We start from the raw sequence: 21,018 nt of genomic DNA, 5'->3' as shown, positions 1-21,018 counted from the left end.
ATCTGACAATTGTTGCACAGAGTCAGAGCCTGTAGTAGAAACCAGCTGTAATATAATTATTCTTTACAGTGCCATCAGTCTCTTGGCTTTTTTCCCAAAAGACAATGTTACTCAGACTTGCTTTATCACAGTTGATTAGTTTGCCCTTATACTTATGTTTGACGTTGATACTGCATTCTTGTGAACTGTTAATGTTTTTAATAAATCTTTATGGCTGATAGATATATGGAATGTTAATGGAACAAAAGCTAAATGAAAACTGGGTTTAAGCTAATAAACCTATATCTTGGAGCATCTTATAGTGGTTAGCCACAGTGCCACAAATGGTGTTACTATGGAGAGAGCTCCTGTTTCCATGACATTTCCTTGCATATTGTCCTAGGCCTTCAAAAGAAGTAGGATTCTGTCCTCTGTCAAATTTGGTGGGTGTTATTCCATTACCTCTGAAACTTTGCACTCAAATCAAATCTCACTGCAGATAGATATGAATTAATTTTTTAGGAATATTAATGGTGACTGGCCAAGAAAAAAATGGAGGGGGAAAAAGTTGTTAAAATTTTGATCATGCAGAAAGCAAGGGGTTTTTGATAATATTTTTTTTACTGGAATAGATATTTCAGCTTGATTTTAACTGGGTATACTGCTCTGCTTGTACACATCTTGGTTGCTAAAAAAAGCCTACAACTATTAAGGAAGTAAATTAGAGTTTTGTTGGTTTTAGGGAAAAAAATATGTTTAGCTGTCTAATGGCTTTATACTGTGATAACTGCCTTGTTCTGGAGGGGAATTTTGAATAACAGTAAATTTTTAATTCAAGTCATGATATTGCTCACTATTTAAGATGCAGTTATTGGCTTAGGGGTAAATTACAAAACCTCTTTTTTTCTCGAGATGAAAGAAATGGTTTTGAGATATGAAAATCTTGGCAGCTATTCATAAAGGGGAGTTTCTTCAGTGACTGTTAGGGCAATGTCACCTGCAGGCAGCTTTTGACTGCTCTCTTGCATTTCTGACTGCAGTCACACATGCTCACAGTTCTCTTCTGCAAGATTGCACTTACTTAAATGCACATGGCTGTGATCCCCAGGTGCTGGAATAGAAGGGGTTAGGGAACAATAGTGGTTGTTGAACACCACCGTGTGACCTATTCCCTCCTGTACAAAGGGTGCTGGGCAGCAGGGAGTTAAACACCATTAAGGATTCTTATGCCACCCCGAAGACAAAATTGCTTTCCTTCTGTTCCTAATGAACAGCTGACTGTTGTTCCCTTTGTACAGCACTCTTCTGCTCTAAGTAGGTTTTAGTGTCCTAGAGTGGTTTTGTGTTTTAATGGTCTTTCTCTTTTACCCCCAGTTGTGAGGGGGAGTTTAAAGCTTTAGATCCTTTATAGTACCTTCTTGGAGCATATTATTCTGTAATATGTCTGTTTGCAACAGTTATAAACAGTTGTCAGGACCTGAGCTGCTACCCCTTTTGAAACCCATTTTTTTTCTTAGCTTTTCCCAATTTCACACATTTTGAAAGCCCAAATACACATGTGCAACTGAGGAGAAAATGTGCTCAAAGGCCTAAGAACCTAAGTGTCGTCTATGTAATGCAGGTAAAACTTTGATCCATCTATTTTGCTATTTTGGTAAATGCAACTTTCACTGTAATCATTGTTATAGCTCAATTTACCTAAAATATCTTTGATTTCCACTTGAACTGAATTTCTAGATCTTCCCCCCAAAACTGACACCACTGACTCCCCATCTGCTAAGAATCACATTTTTTGTCCCAGCTTTAGAATTTAATTTCAACAATTAGCTTATTGAATGATTTTGGTTTATAAAAGCCATATTATCCTTCTGTTGAGGATGTACTATACAAGAGAAAAGGTTTTTACAAGACAGCTCATAAAATGAGCACGGTACTTACTGTTCTTGGTGTCAAGAGAGATGTAGTTCCACATGACTCTGATTCTTTCTGGAGTTCCTGCTGGATTGATGATTGGTGAGCTTGTTCAGTTGTTGTCATCTCTGTACCACTCACTCTGCTTTAATAAAGTTTTTGAAGGATTCTGTTGAAGTTGTTTCACAAGTAGAATTGAGCTTCACAGAAATCTGATTTATAAGCTCAGAATTCATACTAGCATGCTCTTATCTCAGCATTTTAGTTACATTTATATTGAAGTGATAAACTCACTTTATCTTGCAGGTTGAAGAGATTTTTAAACTGTCTTCCAAATATCATCACAGAGTCTTGCTTGAATCAGTGATGGTATTTTTTTCCAATGGCATTCTCAGTTGTGTTTTATGTTCTAGAGGTTAAGGAAAGGACTGCTGTCTTTTTATGATATTAGGAAAAAGGATGTATGGGAGAGAAATCAGATTTGAGAGAAGCTTCTCCTGAACTGGCCCAGGTTTGTCTGCTTTCTTCTCCCAGAATTTCCCAGTGACTGCACATCAGACATTTCAATTCACTTGATAGATGCTGCTGATGTGGCGCTATGAGTTGCAGTTCTCTTTCTTTTGAAATAGAATGGTTTTTTAAATACCTTGTACATTTGTTTATGGAAAAGTTGTCCTTAACTACTCCTTCTATTTGCCCTTGTTAAAATGTTAAACTGTTAAATAGCAGCTAAACCTGATGACATTTGCTTTGGCAAATGGTAATTGTCACTTACCCCCTCCCCTAATTCTTTGGCCCTTCAGCTGCTTGCCTGCTCGAAGCACAGCTACATTAACATTTAAACGTTTGGTAATTAAAGAAGAAACATTCAAGAAAAGGGAAAGAAGGAAAAAGTCTGATTCTAACCCTTCTGCCAGTAACAGAATGAAAGCTCCCTGCCAGCAGCAGAGAAGTTGGAACAGGTTCTTCATGGCAATTGCTCAATCCCAGTATTCAAGCCAGAGATTTTGTGTTGTGTGTCTGATGGGTGTTTGTGTGGTCATGCTCTGTAGAAGGGGCAAAAAATCTGATGTGGCAGGAGCTATTGTTTGGTTACAAGGCAATATTAACAACTTATATTGGAGCCACTGCTTTTAATGGAAGAATGTCCTTCCCAAGAGGGATAGCAACTAATTTCACAGTAACTGTATTTTTTTTGAGTAATATTTTTAAAGTGCAACCTATATTTCTTTTCTCTTTGCTTAGAGTGCTCAGCACATAGCTATCCTATTCAATTTAACCTGTTCTTACCCAGAGACACTGACTTGTTTGTTCCTAAGTCAGAACTGCAAGGTTTAGTTTCACACAAAGAGTGGGCAGGATCCCTTCATTTTCTCATTTGGCATGGTATGTTTTTTCTTCTTAGATGAGGATTTTTCCCTGCTCATTATCCAAATTAGTCTCCTGAAAATGCAGTTTTAAGTTCTATTAGTCTTGTAGGAGACTTGAAAGAGAAAGTACATACTGAATTTTTTTCAATATACATTTTTTCCCCACTTTGCTTTTCATCTCTGAGCACATCAGCTTGCTACTTGCCAAGTGAAAGCACTGCAGAGCACATGCTGAGTTCTACTGGTGGGACTTAACTCCCATGTTGTATGAATGTTTCCTTTTGAAAATAAGGATGTGAAATATGTGCTTTGCAATTTGCATGTCAGTGGCTAATGATGAATTTAATATGACTGAAACACACAATTTTATAGTTTATATACTAGAATATGGAGTTGAAAAGACTACTTTCTATTGTTTCTTATAAAATACCATAGGATTCAGTATTCCATGCAAGACTCATGAATATTTAATTCAAGGAGATTTGTAGCCCTGTAAGATGTAATAAGCTAGCCCTTAATGACAATTTTGTGTAGCATGCATTTAGCAACATGTAGAAAAAAATCCTGCTGGCAATTCTGTGCATCATATTTCAAGCATATCTGTTCAGCTCGAGGGCCTTTTTATCATTGGAATTATAAAGAGAAATTGGACTATATCTGAGAACAATATGCTGCAATTTCTTAGTACTTGCACATTTTTCCTTATGTTCAGACTAGCTAAAAGTTCCAGCCTACTGATTGCCTTTTGATGTAAGGCTGCATTCTTTTTTTTTTTCAAGATTGCATTCCTCAGGAAGTATTTTGAAATATATTTTTGCATCTTTTTTGTTTAAGTTTCATATTTTCATTAATCTTCCTGGTCTCTGAAGGGATTTTCTGAAATGTTATTCCTGGTATACTGATTATCATCATAGCTTACTAAAAATGTCAACAAAAGCGATCTCATAATGAAGCCTTAAATTTACAGGTTGGAGCTTCTGCAAATGTGGCCTCTAATACTGATAAATTACCCAGCTTCCAAATTGGGTTATTGTAGTGAGTCAGCCAAAAGCACTGCTGCTCAGTTCATGGAGATTCTTTTGTTGTACCACGATGCCGTCAGACTTGGAGCACTGAATACTTTCCACTGATGCAACCCAATTTTTGTGGGACTTCTAGGAGCTTTTTACTACAAATTAACTAGCCAAAAAGAAAAAAGTCCTCTGAGAGACTGACTTCCTTCTTTCTCTGATGTAAATTTAAGTGATGACTACACTTAAGCTTGAGTTAGGATGGAGGTGGTAAAAATGAAAGGACAGAAAGTGAAGAGATTGGTGCCATAGGGTTTGAGAAATGAGAGAAGGTTTTGGCTGGTATGTACAACACTTTAAACTTGTAAAGAGACATAAACAGTAAGGCTTATAAAACAGGTGATGCAGTGAAGCACCTACACATCACTTTATACAGTGAAAATTGATGTGTTCTCCAATGTTACTGGCTTCATGTGACTAAGGCTTTTTTCACAGTAAAAGTGTGAAAGGAAGATTAGAGGGAAGATGATCTCCCTAAGAGTCTTTCAAAGATTTGTTGTGTTGCTGGGGCAGAGAGAAGAATAATAAGCTTTAAGAGAGAAAAAGAAAAACCAGTAAAGGAGTGAGCCAGGAGTGCTTCTGTTTTGTCTTGTTTCTCCCAACAGTTTATGGACAGCTGTTTTAAGCCATTTGGCTTCTTACCTCTAGGTTTGGTTATGTGTGTTTCTAGACAGGTAGAAATTAACAATGTATGGCTGAGAAAAAGTTATAATGGGCTTTTCCATTGTATTAATTTCTGGTTAAGGCTGTTAATGAGTTGTGAAGTTGAATTTGAAACAAAATTTCATCTGGAGAAGTAAATACAATAGTTCCTGGTGACAGTTTACGCTGCTGCTACATGCGGAGGCCCTCTCAGTTTAACTCAGTGATGGAAAGTGCAATATTGAATGAAATACAGCAGTGGAAGACCAATTGAAGTATCTTGGGTGTTGCTATTATTGTGTTAATTATTCAGAAGACTTACATAGCACATATGCAATGAAGTTATCAATGAGGTTACTGATGGTGAAAAATAAGAAAATTACAAAATAATCCATAGCAATATAAATCGAATGTCTTAAGTAGCAACCATGGACCATCACCAATTCCTTTGACCATAGTTCTATCGCAGGGCACTATAGTTCTTTTGTTAGGAGATTATTTGTCACAAGGTAGAACCATAAAGCTCTTCAACAGTTACTTAATTTGCCAAAAGTAGAGTTTATAATCAAAGGCAGACACCTTTGGTCCATTTTGAATCACATATACATTAGCCAATGACTTGAAGCCGTTTACTTTTTCGGTTTTGCTTCAAAGTCATGTATTGGAGTTTCTAGGTGCAGACCATTATATCCAGTGAAAGGACAGAAATGATCAAAAATAGTTTTCTGCTGCTCATAGTAATGTGCTGGGGGAGGAGGAAAAAAAATTATGACTGCTATATTTTGATTGCTATAAACATATAGTTTTGGCTGTGATCTGAACTACATTTATCAAATATTAATATGATGTTAGTTATGAATAAAATGTCCTCATATTTTTCTCCTTGCTTAATGGAATATTGAGAAAAGCTATTAGTATAGCCGTGAAACAAGATGTTTAATGAAGCTGGAGGTATAAAGCTAAATTAAAGTGCAAGAGGAGAAGATGTTTAGCCCACCAATTACCAAAGAAGTCCAATATAAATATTACATTAGCTTGAGGATCAGAGGCACTTTTGGAAAAATTTTTCTATTAACATATTAACAAAATGATTTCTCCATACAGGTTAACCTTCTAAACCTGATTTGCATTCAAATGTTAAAATCCTTAGTATAAAAAACATAATCTAACAGTATTAAATGGATTCATGTTTTGCTTCTTAGTCTGGTATGACAGTTAAGCTGAATATTTCATAGGTAATTTTGATTATAATAGTTTTCATTCTACTTCATATAGCTTCAAGTCACATCTTCATAAAAGACAAATTGTGGTACAATAACATTTTCTCAAACAGATGTTCCAAAACAGTTATTCACAGCTAACCAGTCCTAGTGCATTAAAAAGTATGATTCCTACTTTATTCTTTAACTTTCTAAAGGAAAAATTTCTGGAATACAGATGTGATTGTGTCTTAAAACACATTAATTTTTCCTTATTTTGATTTTTAAAGTGGAGGAATGGAAGAATTAACACAAATTTGTTTGACTACATGGAATTAAAGCAGCATGGAGACTTCACTGTCAAGTAATGATTTATTTAAAACTGTGTTATCTGGAGTTGGCTCTATCATCCTTTTGGCTTAAACATGGACATTATATTATTTGAGTTTTGCCAAGGATCTTGTCTTTTCTCCATCTTTTTGAGTCTCTAAAGTTACTGTTGCAGATTTGCTTTCAATGATGTGACAACATTACTTTGTATAATGTCTGGAATTCATTAACAGTCTATTTTCAAGCTGATCAAATATTTGTTGAACTTCAGTGTGTCTATTCTGATCAAGTCACTGAACCAGGCAAAAAGCTGATATTTAGTGAGAAGTGCAGCTCTTTGATTGTTCAGATGGTAATTTAGACCACTAAGCATTAAAAGCAGCATTTATTAATTTCATTAAAAGAGTTTTATAAAGGAAAGGAATTAGATTTTTTTTTTTTGGTCATCTTTTAGTTAGGGCATCATGGTTGTCTCTCCATGGTTAGATATGGGATGTGCTTGGTGGAGGGTTTGGTAGACCATATGAAAACTGTTTGCATGAAATTGGAAAGCATTTTGAATTGTGTTTTGGAGCTGTATGAAGTTTGCAGCCATTTTGTGTTCTTATATATTTTCCATTCTGTGTTTAGGTTTTTGTGTTTTGTCTCAACTATGAAAATGCCTTTTAGAACTGACAGGTGTCTGGAAAGTACCAGTGTTTATCCAGGAGTTTCTCTTAGCCTGATCACTCTTAGGAGAACTTACAAATCACATCTCCCTGTATTTCCTTTACAAATACAGGAATGGTTGACTCACATTTATTAAAAGAAATGCCTTCTTTATTATTTCCAGAGTTTATACAGAAATTATGTCAAATTTCTACAAAGAAAGAAATTTGGTACAGTATTTGGTACATTTGATTTGATTTGGTTTTTAAAGAACAAAGGAATCCTGATAATCTTTGAGACACTGAGTACCAATGAAAAGGTTTTTCTTAAAGAACCTTTTTTCTTTGGAAGCTATGCATCTTTCCCTTGCTGAAATGCATTTGTCAAAAGTTTCATCTATTGCCTTCATTCATACAAGTTTCTTGGATGCCTCTGAATTCTTCAGTCTTTCTAAGAGTTCTCTTTCCGCCTCTGTGGTATGTGGAATTTATTTGGTGAAGACAGATAGACAGTTTGGCCAGCTCTGATGTATTTTAAATAAGAAGTAAATATGATGGTTTAGTGCAAGAATGAACAATAATATTTTTCTCTTACTGTCTGATGTTTGGTCTAAGTAGAAAGTGTTGTCTAGGTGTTTATTCCATAGTCCTCTTCAGATCAAAGCACTAATTTTATTTACTTTTTCTGTGTATCAGTCACACACCCTGTTGTTTGAATCTGGAGGCATTTGCTCTTGGACATTGTTCTCCTTTCTCTCCCAGACCACCAACATTCAAAGTAGCTTTCTCTGTGGGTGGGATGAATAATCTCTGAAGCTGGTTTGCTGATGACCAGTGACCTCCACTAAACACTATAAATGCCATAGTGTGCAATACTGTTTGCCTTCACCTCCAAGGATGTGAGTTAGGGGTGATCCTGCTGCTCTCAAAGCAATTTTTTCAAATAACCACTTTGGCTCTGGCGTCAGTAAGAAATGCTGGACTTTCTGCTCCTCAGCCAGGGAGTGCAGTGGGCCTATGATCAGACTGGTACATCCCTTTCTTCCAGTTCCCAGAGTCCTGCTCAATATACAGCATGAACAAGCATTAATCCATCAATGGCCAAGAAACTTTTGGTGCCACATTCTCTTTTGCTTAGCTTTTTCCCTGGCAAAGAAAATAGAATACATGAGGAATTACAGTGGTGGTCTGTGGGAACTATGGGGAGATTGTAGGTTGTTTGTATAGGCACTTTGAGGAGCAGAAGGAGTTGGAACAAAGAAGGGAAGCTGAAGGGATGGAAGGCAGAATTTTTAGAAGGAGCTAAGGGTTGCAGTTTAACTGCTGGTGACATAACTTATTTCCTCAAGTAGATTTTAGTTTGGTTGTGTTTGGTTTTGGTTTTATTTTTGTTTGGGTTTTTGTTTGTTTGCTTCTATTTGGTTTTGGTTTTTTTGTGACAGTTAAAGAAGTACATTACCATGAAGACTTAAAGGGTTTTAATGATAATGTTGGGATTTTGCTTATGTTTTATATGGTCATGTTGTTAATATTTTGAACTTTTCAGCAAACTTACTTGTTTTCCTGAAAAATTAATCATGTAGGCTAAGGTGGATCATTTGATCTTGTGATGGTGCTTGAATACAGGCAAATGTGGGCTGTATTTCCAGGAGTAAGTGTGTTAAGTCCCAGCTAAAGGCATGAATCTGAAAAGAATTATTTGAGCTAGTTATCAACACGTCTCAGTGCAGTGCAGAAGAACACCAATACACTTTGAGTTTTGTTGTATGTGTAAGTGATGAAAAAGAATATTGGAATAGTAGATTCAGTTCTGTTGCCTACTCTTCTAAAGGCTTTTGTGAAATTATACTATGATTATGTGTATGTTAGCCAATGGGGAAATTATCCATGCAGAGAGACTCAGACTTACTCATTTTATTTTAAAAAGGGAAGTAATTATATGGAGAGCCAGGCTTCAGTCTAAGGCAAGGCATTAACAAGACTCAGTGTAGAAATAAGCATTTTTAAGCACAACTACAATAAATGGCTGTGGTAACTTCCCTAAAATACATGTTGTGATTTCTTCGTTATGTGGTATTTTTCGTAAAGGTGTCTTGTATTTTGAATAGGCATTATAAACTTGAGATAAACACTACTGTAGGTTGAATAGGAGTTATAAGCTTGATATAAATATTGTTCCAGGTTCTCTGTCCTTTATGCAACAGAACCAACTCAATGATCCCAGTAATGGTTTCCAGTCTTAAAAATCTATGAATATACAATTGACTCAAGGGTTGCCTTTGATCTTGTGGTTTCTCAATCCATTCTTGTGATTTATTCACATAATCTGTCAACAGTGCTAGCAACTTCTGTGTCTTCAGCTCATTTCTTTATAAAGTCTAGCCTGAAATGATTGATTATAATCAATCCTTTTGGTTCTTTAAAATGATCCAGGATCTATAGTGCAAGAAAATAAAAACACATTTTGGGTAATGATTCTATCTTTATGTTTACCCAGCTGAATACTAGCTATTAGATTGGGCAGGCCAGCAGCTGCTCTATGGATTAAGAGAACTCAGAATTAAGCAGTGCTCTTCAGATAAAACATTTAACACTGTTTTGCATTGTAAGAGGAGCAGATTTGTTGTCATTATAGGTTTGTCATAGTTAATGTGGCAAACTACATTTAATGATTTAAAAGAGCTCCAGTAGATTTCCAGTCTTGGTTAACCCCATCCCCTCCCACCTGCTCTACCGTCACTCCTCAAAGGTACCCAACCTTTCATACCTCTTGTGCAAGCATGACAATGCAAACAAACCTTCCCTGAGCTTTCTGTGCCCTTTATTTTAGCTTTCTTTCTGATTTGGTGTGTGCTTGTAGCTGCCAGCTTTGCAGCCTTTGCATACTTTGCAGGGCTAGGTCTGACCAGTCTACTGAGGAGAAATTAGAGCTGATAAGCAGCAGCTCTGTGCCACTTAGGAGAAAAGGAAGAGCTGGGTTATTTGCTGGCTTCATGTCATTTGGAAGGAGCGAGGGAAGATACGGAGGAAGGGAAATGTAAGGTGGCCTGTGTTAGCTGCTGCTTGCACTTCAGGAGGATGGTATTTAAGAAGGGTTATGGGAGGTAGAACTGGCTGGTTAGACTTTGTAGGATAGTGAGACATCCACCCTTGTAAAGGAAACCTTCTTTTCCTCTTCTTGATGAGACACGAACTTCTCTCTTGATCATCCCACCACTTCTTCCTTTTCAGTCGCTAGGAGAGACTGTTTGTTTTGTCTAGACTTTAGGCTGAAGTCACTCAGCCTTCCAGGTGGGTGTCTTCATGGTGAGTCAACACCACCCCACACCCCAGACTGCCTGCCCAGAATGCAGTCCCAGAAACTAACCCTGCTATTCCTCCTACAAAATACTAAGCAGAAACATCTATCGCATGTGAAAGCAGCTATTTGGAGTTAAAGTTTACCCTCCTTATGGGCTTCTGATATCTCCATTGTCCAGGCTTTCAGCTTTCTGCTGTGCCATCCATTGAATGCAAATGCTAACACATGGCTTTAGGCAAATCCCAAACCTGTATGTGAGGCTATCTGCAACTGACTAGAAATGTGTCAGCAAAAGTTAAGATAACAGAACCTGAGGCTTTGAGGGCCAGTCATTCTCTTGATCTGATGGGAGATGAGAAAAGAGTGGCCCCTTCTTTGGGCAGCTGTGGAGGAAGGAGGGAACTAGACTTAGTACTCTAGGACAGGACAGGGAATTGAGACCAGCAACCCATAGCTGTACCCTGCAGTGCTAAAATGGTTTCTAACAAGGGTCTAACAAAACCCTCATAGTGGTTTGACTAGACTCACTTGTGCCTATGGAATTGAGTCTGAGGTGAGAAATCAATGGGTTTAGTAGCCTGAGAGGGATGCTAGAGGATGTGCTTTCTGTTGAGCTGTCTTCAGTGATGATTATTCATCCCAGGGCATTGGATGTGCACCTGAGTTTTAGGGTCATTTTTGTATTCTTGACTGAAGTTCAAGATGCCCATAGTAGGGGCACATTTGCAATGCTACTTCTGACACATCTGTTGTCCCTGATCTTCATCTTCTTCATAAAAATAAGAAGGGCCTGAGGTTTTGCCTGGAGAGAATGGCCACAGAAGATAGGGCATTTATACTACTACTACTACTACTGAAAAGATAGAAGAAATGTTGGGTAGATGGTGAGTGGATGTAAAAAAGATGTAAAAAAATGTGAAAATTGGAGAGCTTAGGGTTCATAGCCAACTGAAGGCACTGATACCCTTATTTCTTTGAAGCAGCAGTTCAGGATGTTGCAGGGTACCTTTAACAGCTCAGGTTTGTTTGTGCTTTGTAGGTGCAAGGTAGCAATGCAATGGAATGGCCTTTGCCTTGGCCTCTGGTGTCTGTACTTTGGAGTGAAGGGCATTAGGTGTGTCCTGAAGGGAAACTTCAAATTTGGTGTTACATTGATGGAATCCAGTTTGTGTGCACCAGAGCTGCCGAGCTATCGCAACTAAAATATAGTAAATAGGAACAACTGGGGCATTTATTGTGAATGTTCGTTGTTTTTGCAAACTAAAATGCACCCAATATGGCTGCTAAAAGAACAAGCAAGCAAAGAGAGACACAATTTTGCAGAATAATTTAGACTGGAAGGGACTTCAGGAGGCCACCTAGTTCCAATCCTTTAAAGCTATTTGAGATAGTTTCTGATTTGTCAATGTACCTTTTTGGTGTGGAGTTCTAATTTTTGTGCTTAGACTAGGTTGACAGGTTTCAGATTGAAGCATGAACTTTGTTTTTGAGATGACAGAGGATCTGATATGTTTTAGAAGTAGTCGTGTACATAGATATTTGTTGGGGAGTGGTGATGAGGATATCATTGCTATGAATGCTATATTTAAAATGCTAGGGTGTAGTTTGATCTCAAACAGATTGCTTCACATTTTGGTTTGGAATTAAAATAAAGAGTAACTTCACGCAGAACAGGTCTGCAGTACGCAGTGATTCATCTAAGGTGAAGTTTCCATGTATTTAACAAGCAAAATTCTTGTTTGGCTTCAGCTCATATTTAAAGAATTTGATTTAGCACTTAGCATTCAAACTCAGTAACTTACTAGTGCTGTCTTATGTGTTTGGACTCACCTTTTAAAAATTAATCTCTTTCTTAGGGATTATTAATATGGCCTTTGAATGAATTCTCCTTTTGAGCCAGACTTCTGTGAACTTCTGTCTTTCATGGTAACAGAAGAAGTTGGGGGAGGTCAGGGAGGAGCTGCATAAATTGTTCCTTGTACAGGCATTGAATTCTGAGGGCTTATTTAAGGCTTTGTAACTTTGAAAGATAGCTGTAATTTACCTGTTACCTTTACCAGGTCTTTGGTATCAACAAATTGCTGTGAAGTGAGAAGTCTGTTGTTTGACAGTGGTCAAAACTAAATGTAATAGTCAAAAGTATATAAAAGGGTATATTTATTGTTAATGCTTTCTAAGTGAGATATCTTTGACTAACTTGAGGTGTGCTAGAGATAATTTTTTTATTAATAGAATAAAATTTTTATTTGAGTCTTGTCTTACGCTCTGCTGGTTCTCAAGGTAAAAAAAAAATCTCCATCTTAATGAGAAAATCCTCCCCCATTCCCTTCAAGAAAGCCAGCCAGTTAATTTTAAATTTGAGTCAAAACTGTAGTTCACACCATGTAATTACAGGTATGCAGATATATTCTGTCAAAGCATTGCTTTTCATTACTGATCTTGGAATAGTTGTTCCTGTCTTTTGTGATACTGGTTTCTTACTAACTTTTAGTAGGATGTAACTTGTCAGTCTATGAAAAAGAGTTTGAAAAAATTGGATAGTAGATGCTATGTGAAAAATCTACGTTAGTACCTAAGCATGTAAGGTAGAAAATACAATACCAGTTTTAAAAAAACGAAGGTGGTGATAGGTATGGTGGAAGATCAGGGAAGAAATATTCCTGTAAGCTTGGTATCTGGACTGGACAAAGGAATAGAAACTATAAGGAATGTAGCAGTTGGTATCTGGATGAACATGATTTATATAGTTGGTGAAAATTACATACCTTTTTGGAAGGAAGGTCATGCCTCTCCAGCAAAGGGTTCAAAATGCATTTAAGCAATTTAAGTAAGGATTATGTGGTTTTTCTTGTTAAGATTTCCAGAAAGCCTATTGTCAAAATTTTCTTGAAAAAACCTAAAGTAATGTGAGACTTAAAAAGTTCTTGCAGAGGTATCGAATTGGTTACTTTTATAAAGTAGGAGTGAAGGGATGGGGTACTGTTCAGTCCTCACAAGGGAAGGGAGCCACCTGTACTTCGTGTAAGCAAGCAGGAAAATTGGATGAACCATTCAGTGAAGTTTTCTTGATAGATCAGCAAGGACTGGTCCTAAATGTGGAGAATTATAGTAAGCTCTTACAAGACTGGGTGGCTGAGTGGTAAAAGAGTGCATAAACTTTTATGTAGGTAAATGTAGAGTAATGTATGTGGGAAAAAAAAATTGTAACAGTACATAGAAAATGATGTACTCTGAGCTGAGTGCTTGTCTGTGCATATAGAGGCAAATGAAACTATGATGTGCATGGAAATAATGGGGTTTGATTGTTAAGCATCTTTCTTAGTACGAGCCCTGGGAAGTGCAAGTCTTCAAAAACAACAAAAACTTGTTCAAAAAACCAAAAGACAGTGATTTTATTCCTGCAAGGTAATCAGGCTGTGCATGAAAGGTGGTGCCACGGGGTTTTACAGCTGATTGGGGTTTACATGATCTTACTGGGAGCCATCTATGTTCCTGCAGAGAAACTGAAAATAACTAAATATCTAGGAACCACATTTGAATCATATCCACATCAGGAAGTCTCTGAGCTTCAAATTGGATAGTTTCTCAAGGAGTAGTAATAGAAAATATCATATATAATAGCCTTGCTTTTCATCTTCCCTCAGCACATGCTGTCAGCTGTTGTCAGAGTCAGGATACAAGAGCTCTAGTGAGGAAGGGTTTTTCTTAGATCAGATGTAGCTTTTCCTCAGAATTTCAGTGCTGTGACTTAGAGAGGTTGGTCCATCCTTTTTTGCATCATTAAGAATTAAATGACCACCTTTTCATCAAGAAATGGTAGGTAAGATACCCTGCATTTGTTTTGGAAGGACTAACTTTACATTCTTCCATCAGAAAACAGAAAATTCATTTGCTTTTCTCATTTTAGATCTAGAACTGTTAGGTTTGTCATCAGTAAAGTCTGTATTTTGAAAATATTTTGCACAGCATGAGTGTGATGCTGATGACTGTTCTGTTACCAAAAGACAGTGAACATTCTTGGTTAGTTTTATTTTTCATATAAAAGTGCTTAAATTTTCTCACTATATAAATAAGGAAGTAAATTTTCTCATTCTATGCATTTGCAAATTATTCTTTTGCCCTATTCATGTTAATTCAGATTTTCTCCATTGCTACGAAAGATATTCGGTAAGGAAGGGGTCAACAAGTTAACTCTCACTGATAGCTGAGAATGAACAAAATGGCAGCTTAGTAAATGAAACCAAATTATAGCAGAGACCACGAGAAACTAAAGCTCTAATTTAAGAGAAAATTGTTCCTTTCAACTTGTGGTTCAAATGTGTACCCTCTCTCCTTAGCAAGAGATGCTCTCTTATTTATGTTCTGGTATATCATGATGTTCTTTAATCTTTACATAACTTAAATTCCTTTGCTATGAAAGAACATGTTTCTGATGAGTCTTTTTGAGAGCTGGCAGTATGATTGCTTTTGCCTTTTTTGTGTTTTGTCAGCCAACAGCATGGATAACAAAAATCATTAAATAGTTCCAAAATGTTGAGATTACTTTAAATTTCTCTTTTCTGTATGTCCTGTGAGTATTTTTGTTTCTTTCTGTGCTGTATTATTTTCTTTTTTGAAATTTTCCATTAGCCAGAGAGAGATAATGAAGTATGCTAATTTTTATTTCCATTCTCAGCTTTTTATTATATGCAATGGCAGAGCTACAGTGCCAAGCAGTTTTTAAAGGGAGAAGCAAAGTAGTGAAGCACAGCTACCTCCATGGTAATGTTATTCGTTGTTTCAGTCACTAACTATTGTTATTCATTAGAGACAGCTAATAGAGTCTGAAAGGCTGAATTGTTACTTTTAAAACCAGTGAAAACCAATAAGCATAATTAAACTGCATTTTAATTTACTTCAGAAATACAAGCCTGGTCGATGTGATGATATTTTGAAATGGAAGCCACCCAGCCTGAACTCAGTTGATTTTCGTCTAAAGATAACAAGAATTGGTGGAGAGGGGTATGTAATCTCTTCCCTTTTTAAATCTGTAGCACTTGTGTGAATGTTCCTTAGCAGTTAATCTGTCCTCTGATATTTCTTGACACTTCCTGGGGCTAAGCCTTTCTATATTCTCTAGAACTTGTTCATTCAAAATATAAGCAACTGTTGTAATTAGTGTTGTACTGAAAACAATGGCAGATGTTTATATTATGAATTTATTCATTCTTAAATTAAGTTCCTTCAAATTTCTGAAAAAAAGTCCCATTTGGGTTTGGCAGTATGTTTTTGAGAGTAGGCAGGCTGTGTTAGCTTAAATTCCTAAAACTGTTTTTTCATTGATTTTAGACAAAATGATAACTACCAAAGCTTTCTTCTACTTTAGAATTGTGCACAATGACAAACAGTATTTGTTTTCTTAGAGAAAAACAAAGCCTGACATTTTTTCTTGTTAGTAAACAAGTAAAATTGTTATTGGATTCCTAGGTATTGTCTTTAAAACCATTAAAATCTTAATAAAAACCAGTGAGTTTTAATGGCAGAAGACATGAAGATCTTTACATTGGTCCTACTATTTGCCTGGTTCAGTCACTGCACATATTAAATAGGGGTTATTTCCATGTTTAGTTGTGCTGGAGAGGGGAAGGGAAAGACTGAATGTCTAGATTAAGCTTGCTTTGGAAAAGTTTTTGGTTAAAATGAAATTAATGATTTTTAGGTTGCTTAGTGTTTTAACATCTGGGACTCATTTCAATTGATGGTGTGAAATACTGACATTTAGCTTTTCTTTTTCTTGGTGCCACAGGCAACTCAATATGATTAAACAATTAATTCAGATATTGCTTGCATATTCCAGGGTGCTAATAATGGCCCATTTAACTTTCAGACATCTGCTAGTCACATTAATAAAAACATTTGGTGAATAGAGATAATCTTGAGGATATGGGGTTTTTATGCAAAATATACTCAGCTGATAAGTTCTCAGTGTTTCATGAGATCAGAATTATCTGTTCAAATTTTTGTGTTCGAAAATGCAAGTCTTCAGTGACAACATAACTATTTCAGAGAATAACAGAAATACTTCATTTTACTTCAGATAATCGGCTCATTACAACATTTTATGTTTGTTTGCAATTTATTTAAGTCACAGGATAATGTAATATGAAAGATTTATGTAAAAGTTCTTTTAAAAATAGCCCATTGTTTGATAGGAAGGTTATTTTATAAGAGTATTCCTATGACTTCTGCTGGAGTTTACACGTATACAGTACGAGTATGTGATTCAGAAACAAAATGCAACACATTTTCCATTTCACATTAATAAAGGAGTATTGGTTGATTAGTTATCTCTGATTTCAGACACCAAACTGTCAGTGCTGTTGTGTTATGTTTAATATATTACATCACAGAATATTTGATTGGAACATGAAAAGGTTATAAAATATGAGCCAGCAAAAATGCTATTTCTAAAATGTTAGTAGCAGTTAATAACAAATTATTAAAGAATGGCTGATCCATTGTAGAATTGAAATAACTTTCTAACCTCTAGAAAAGTTCTATCGTATTTCAGCTATGTGAAAATGGAAACAGTTCTTGTATTATGGAAATAATTACTTGAATTACTCTGTAAATAATGTAATATTTAAATATGTCAGTGTTTATGCTGCTCTTACATGCATACAGAAAATCCTAGAAATCTGATATTTCATAAATAAAGTACAGTTCTTGCAGGTAAGTTTTACTCCATCACACATGACAATTGACTGCTACTAAGTGCTTTCATCCAACAAAAATAAAATTTAATGAACTATGGGGCAGAAAATAATAACTTAGCACTCATGGGAGAGAGGTATTTATATTAAATAATGTCCTATGAAACAGTAGCTTCTGCTCAATGAAACACAAACTGTGAATGAAATACTCCTGGTTTGTCTGCTTCAGTTGTTACTTTGGGTAAAATCTAAAGTCATTCAAAGAAACTTTGGAATAAACCAGGTTTTATTTATTTTGGAATAAACCAGAGTTTTAAAAGAATCTTCTTTAACTTTAGACTGCATAAAGACAGTTCCTGAGTTCTGAGCACTAACTAAAATTGTTTGATTTGATGCACTGAGTGTCTTGCTACTGCAGTTCTAATGTGACAATATTGGTCTTCCTGCTTCCTTCCACCACACTGAGATTAAAAGCAAGCATTGATATAGGTTTCAACTTTTTAGATAAAGAAAATTTTCTTCTTCAGTAATCCATAAAGGAATTACAGCACTACAGAATGGTAAGGTTGGGAGGGGATGACAGTGAGTTGGTCATCTGGTCCAATCTCCCTGCTCAAGCAGTTTTCCTAGAGCTCATGGCACAGGGTTACATCCAGATGGTTCTTGGGTGTGTCCAGTGAAGGAGACTCCACAATCTCTCTGGGCAATCCATTCCAGTGCTTGGTCACTCACATAGCAAAGAAGGTCTTCCTCTTGTTCTGATGGAACATCAGTTCCAGTTCCTTCCTGTGCATCACTTTCTGCCCATTCTCTATTGTCCTATTGCTTGGCATCACCAAGAAAAGCCTGGCTCCAACCTCTGATATCTCCCTTTAGATACCTACAGACATTGAAGAGGACCCCTCTCAGTCTTCTCTTCTCAAGGCTGAACAGGCCTAGCTCTCCTTGTAAGAGAGATGCTCCAGTCTCTCAGTCATGCTTGTAGCCCTGCACTGGACCTTCTCCAGAAACTCCAAGTCCCTTTTGTACTGAGGAGCCCAGAACTGGACACAGCACTCCAGATGTGGCCTTACAAGGGCACAGTAGAGGGGCAGATTTACCTCCCCCAGCCTCCTGGCAATGCTGTTCCTAATGCATCCCAGGATACCATTGGCCTTCTTGGCCACAAGGGCACTGCTGCCTCATGGACAGCATGTACTCCAGCAGAAGCTCCAGCTCCTTCTCTGCAGAGCTGGTTTCCAGCAGATCAGCCCTGTAGTGGCACATGGGGTTATTCCTCCCCACATGCAGGACCATGCACATTTCCCTTGACAAATTTTAGCAAGTTCCTCTCTGCCCCTCTCTCCAGCCTGCTGAGGTCCTTCTGAAGGGCTGCAAAGCCCTCTGGGGTATCAGCCACTCCTCCAGCTTTGTGTCATCAGTGAACTTGCAGAGGAGGCCTCTGCCCCTCCATCCAAGTCATGGAGGAGTAAACTGAGCAATACCAGGCCCATTTCTCAACCTTGGGGGACACCACTAGTGACAGGGCTCCAACTAGACCCTGTGCCATTGATCACAACCCTCTGGGATCTGCCATTCAGCCAGTGAATCTGTTGGGCATTTGACAGCAAAATACTACAGATGTGGCTGAAGTGTTGGTACAGAATTTACAGACGTTGCATGTTGTTTTGACACAGATAGGCAAACAAAATCTAGAGAAATAGAAGGTATGCCTTTGTATTGATCTCTTACAGACAAATAAGGAGCCCAAGTTAAAATATTGATCTCAAATACATAACAGCTTGAAACAATGTGAACAGGAATTGTCTGTAATTTCCAAGTCCTCTGTTTTGGTTTACAGGTTCATCTTTTAATCTTGAAATGCAGACATAATTAAACCTGTGCTGCAGTTGTGTGTGATCTTATCACAGTTTACAGCCTGGGCAGTAGTGTTAAAAACTGAACCAAATCATAAAGCTATAACCATGCAGCCCTTGCATTTATAGTTCCTACTCACTCAAATAATGAAAAAACCCCATATAGGAGCATTATTTATTCAGTAGCATGAGATTGGAGTTCTGTCAGCTGTTGGACATGTCTTTTAGATAGCATATGTAATTGAGATCCTGAACAATTGTAAACAATCTTGTGCATTTTTCATCTGAATAAAGGAGTTACCTCTGGGGAGTTTGCCAGATTTTAGTCAGTGTGATTATTTTCCATCTATGTAAATTCCCCTGTGCTTTGAGTTGAGCATTTTCCTCCATAGATCAGTTTGCAATAGAAGTGTTAACTGCAAAATAGCTGCTGTTTCACCCCAGATGTAGTCCCGTTACGGATGAATGACCAATTGCTTTTATCTGGGCTTCAGTTATTTCATTCTTGATATGATATTGGAGGGAGTTTTGCCATTGAATTAAAAAGGATTGGTCTTATGATCTGTGAAGTACTTTTAGAATAAGCCTGATAAAGATGAACACTGCATAACAAAGAATAAACATAAAGAAAAAAGATACTATTGAATCCCAAAGAAAGGCAGGGTTTCTGTAACCTCAGTGACCTAATACTGACACTCCTGTTCAGAGCACGTATTTGAAAGAAATTGCATTATTGCACCTTAGTGAGTTACATCTTATCAGCTGAGCCTTGGTAATTGTCTCCTGTGTATTATCATTGTCCAGCCTTTCCAAGCATCAGGATGATGGTTAAATTAACTCTTTTTGTGTTGTATTTGCAAGAATTTCAGCTTGTGCTCTCTCTCAGTCTCTTCTCATTACATCAAAATAGTTAGTTAAAAAAACCCACCAAAACCCCCTAAAACCCACCAAAACCCTATTGCACAAAACCCCTGCAATAACAACCAACAGCTCATTAAATCATTTAAACAAGATAGTACTTTGTTGTTTGTCTCTTGTGAAACAAGCAGTTGAACTGAAAGGCCCTTACATGTGTTTTAAAAAGGCTGACCTGCTTCCCAGCACTTCTCTTTCATTTCAGGTTTATTAGAACAATGGTCTCAAGTATACCTTGTGTTTTCTTAAATTATGATGATGCTCATGAAAAAATAAGAGGGTCTTAAGCACATTAACTGCTTTTCCTTATGACCTACAAGTTAAATAACCTTAAAAATAGAGAATGTGAAGGATATTTATTTCCTGTGTGCAGATTCTCACTTACATTGCAGGGGAGACTGCTTTTAAATAGCAGAGATGCTTTTTCTCAAAATGTCTGGCTGTATGAATATTTCTTAAAAAGCCAAAAAAACCCAAACTAACTCTGAGCCTTACTTAAATGTCACAAATATCGACTGAAAATGTCACATAGTACCATATTTCTGGTAGCTTCCATAACCAGAATTTCTTAAATGTCCATGCTTCCTTTTACAGATTTTTAATTAGCCTGTGCAAATCCCTTAATTTTATCTGTATCAGACTGCTAAAATCAAATTACAAGCAAATTTTTGGCTTTATTTGCTTTGAATTAGTATCTTACTGGGTCAATTTGATACCATTTCAAATCACAATATAATACAAATTTTATCTAGTACCTTGAAGTACTAGATAAAAACCATCAAGTATTTTACTCATCTTTGAAGTTGTACTCCTCTAAAAAAAGTAGTAATTTGAAGTAGACATGAACTATTTATTAGTGTTAAGTTTGTGATTTTTTTATTGTATCCATTATTAACTAGACTGTACAGGGAAAACCCCAAACAGTGTTTAGGCAAAGTTCTGTTTAGCTTGGACATTGTCAAGTAATAAAAAATGTAAGATAAAATACAATTCATTCAAGGATAGTGAGGATATCCTTGGATCCACTGGAAATTACAAATCAACAACCAGATATAGATACCATGACTACAGGCAAGTGGATGTCTTTTTTTTTTTTTTAGAAGTGG

General features: G+C 36.7%; 1 protein-coding gene across 1 annotated transcript in view; it reads left to right on the top strand.

Annotated features, from left to right (window-relative positions):
• RNGTT (RNA guanylyltransferase and 5'-phosphatase) overlaps positions 1–21,018 on the top strand; it is a 171,945-nt gene that overhangs the window by 91,859 nt on the left and 59,068 nt on the right. The window contains exon 13 of the mRNA XM_054630086.2: positions 15,350–15,450. Within this exon, the coding sequence (XP_054486061.1) occupies positions 15,350–15,450 (101 nt within the window). The remainder of the gene's footprint in view (positions 1–15,349; positions 15,451–21,018) is intronic.

The sequence above is a fragment of the Agelaius phoeniceus genome, chromosome 3 (genome assembly GCF_051311805.1).
Source record: "Agelaius phoeniceus isolate bAgePho1 chromosome 3, bAgePho1.hap1, whole genome shotgun sequence".
Classification (NCBI taxonomy): domain Eukaryota; kingdom Metazoa; phylum Chordata; class Aves; order Passeriformes; family Icteridae; genus Agelaius; species Agelaius phoeniceus.
The sequence above is the reverse complement of the archived record's forward strand: the minus strand, read 5'-3'. Positions and strand labels throughout refer to the sequence as shown.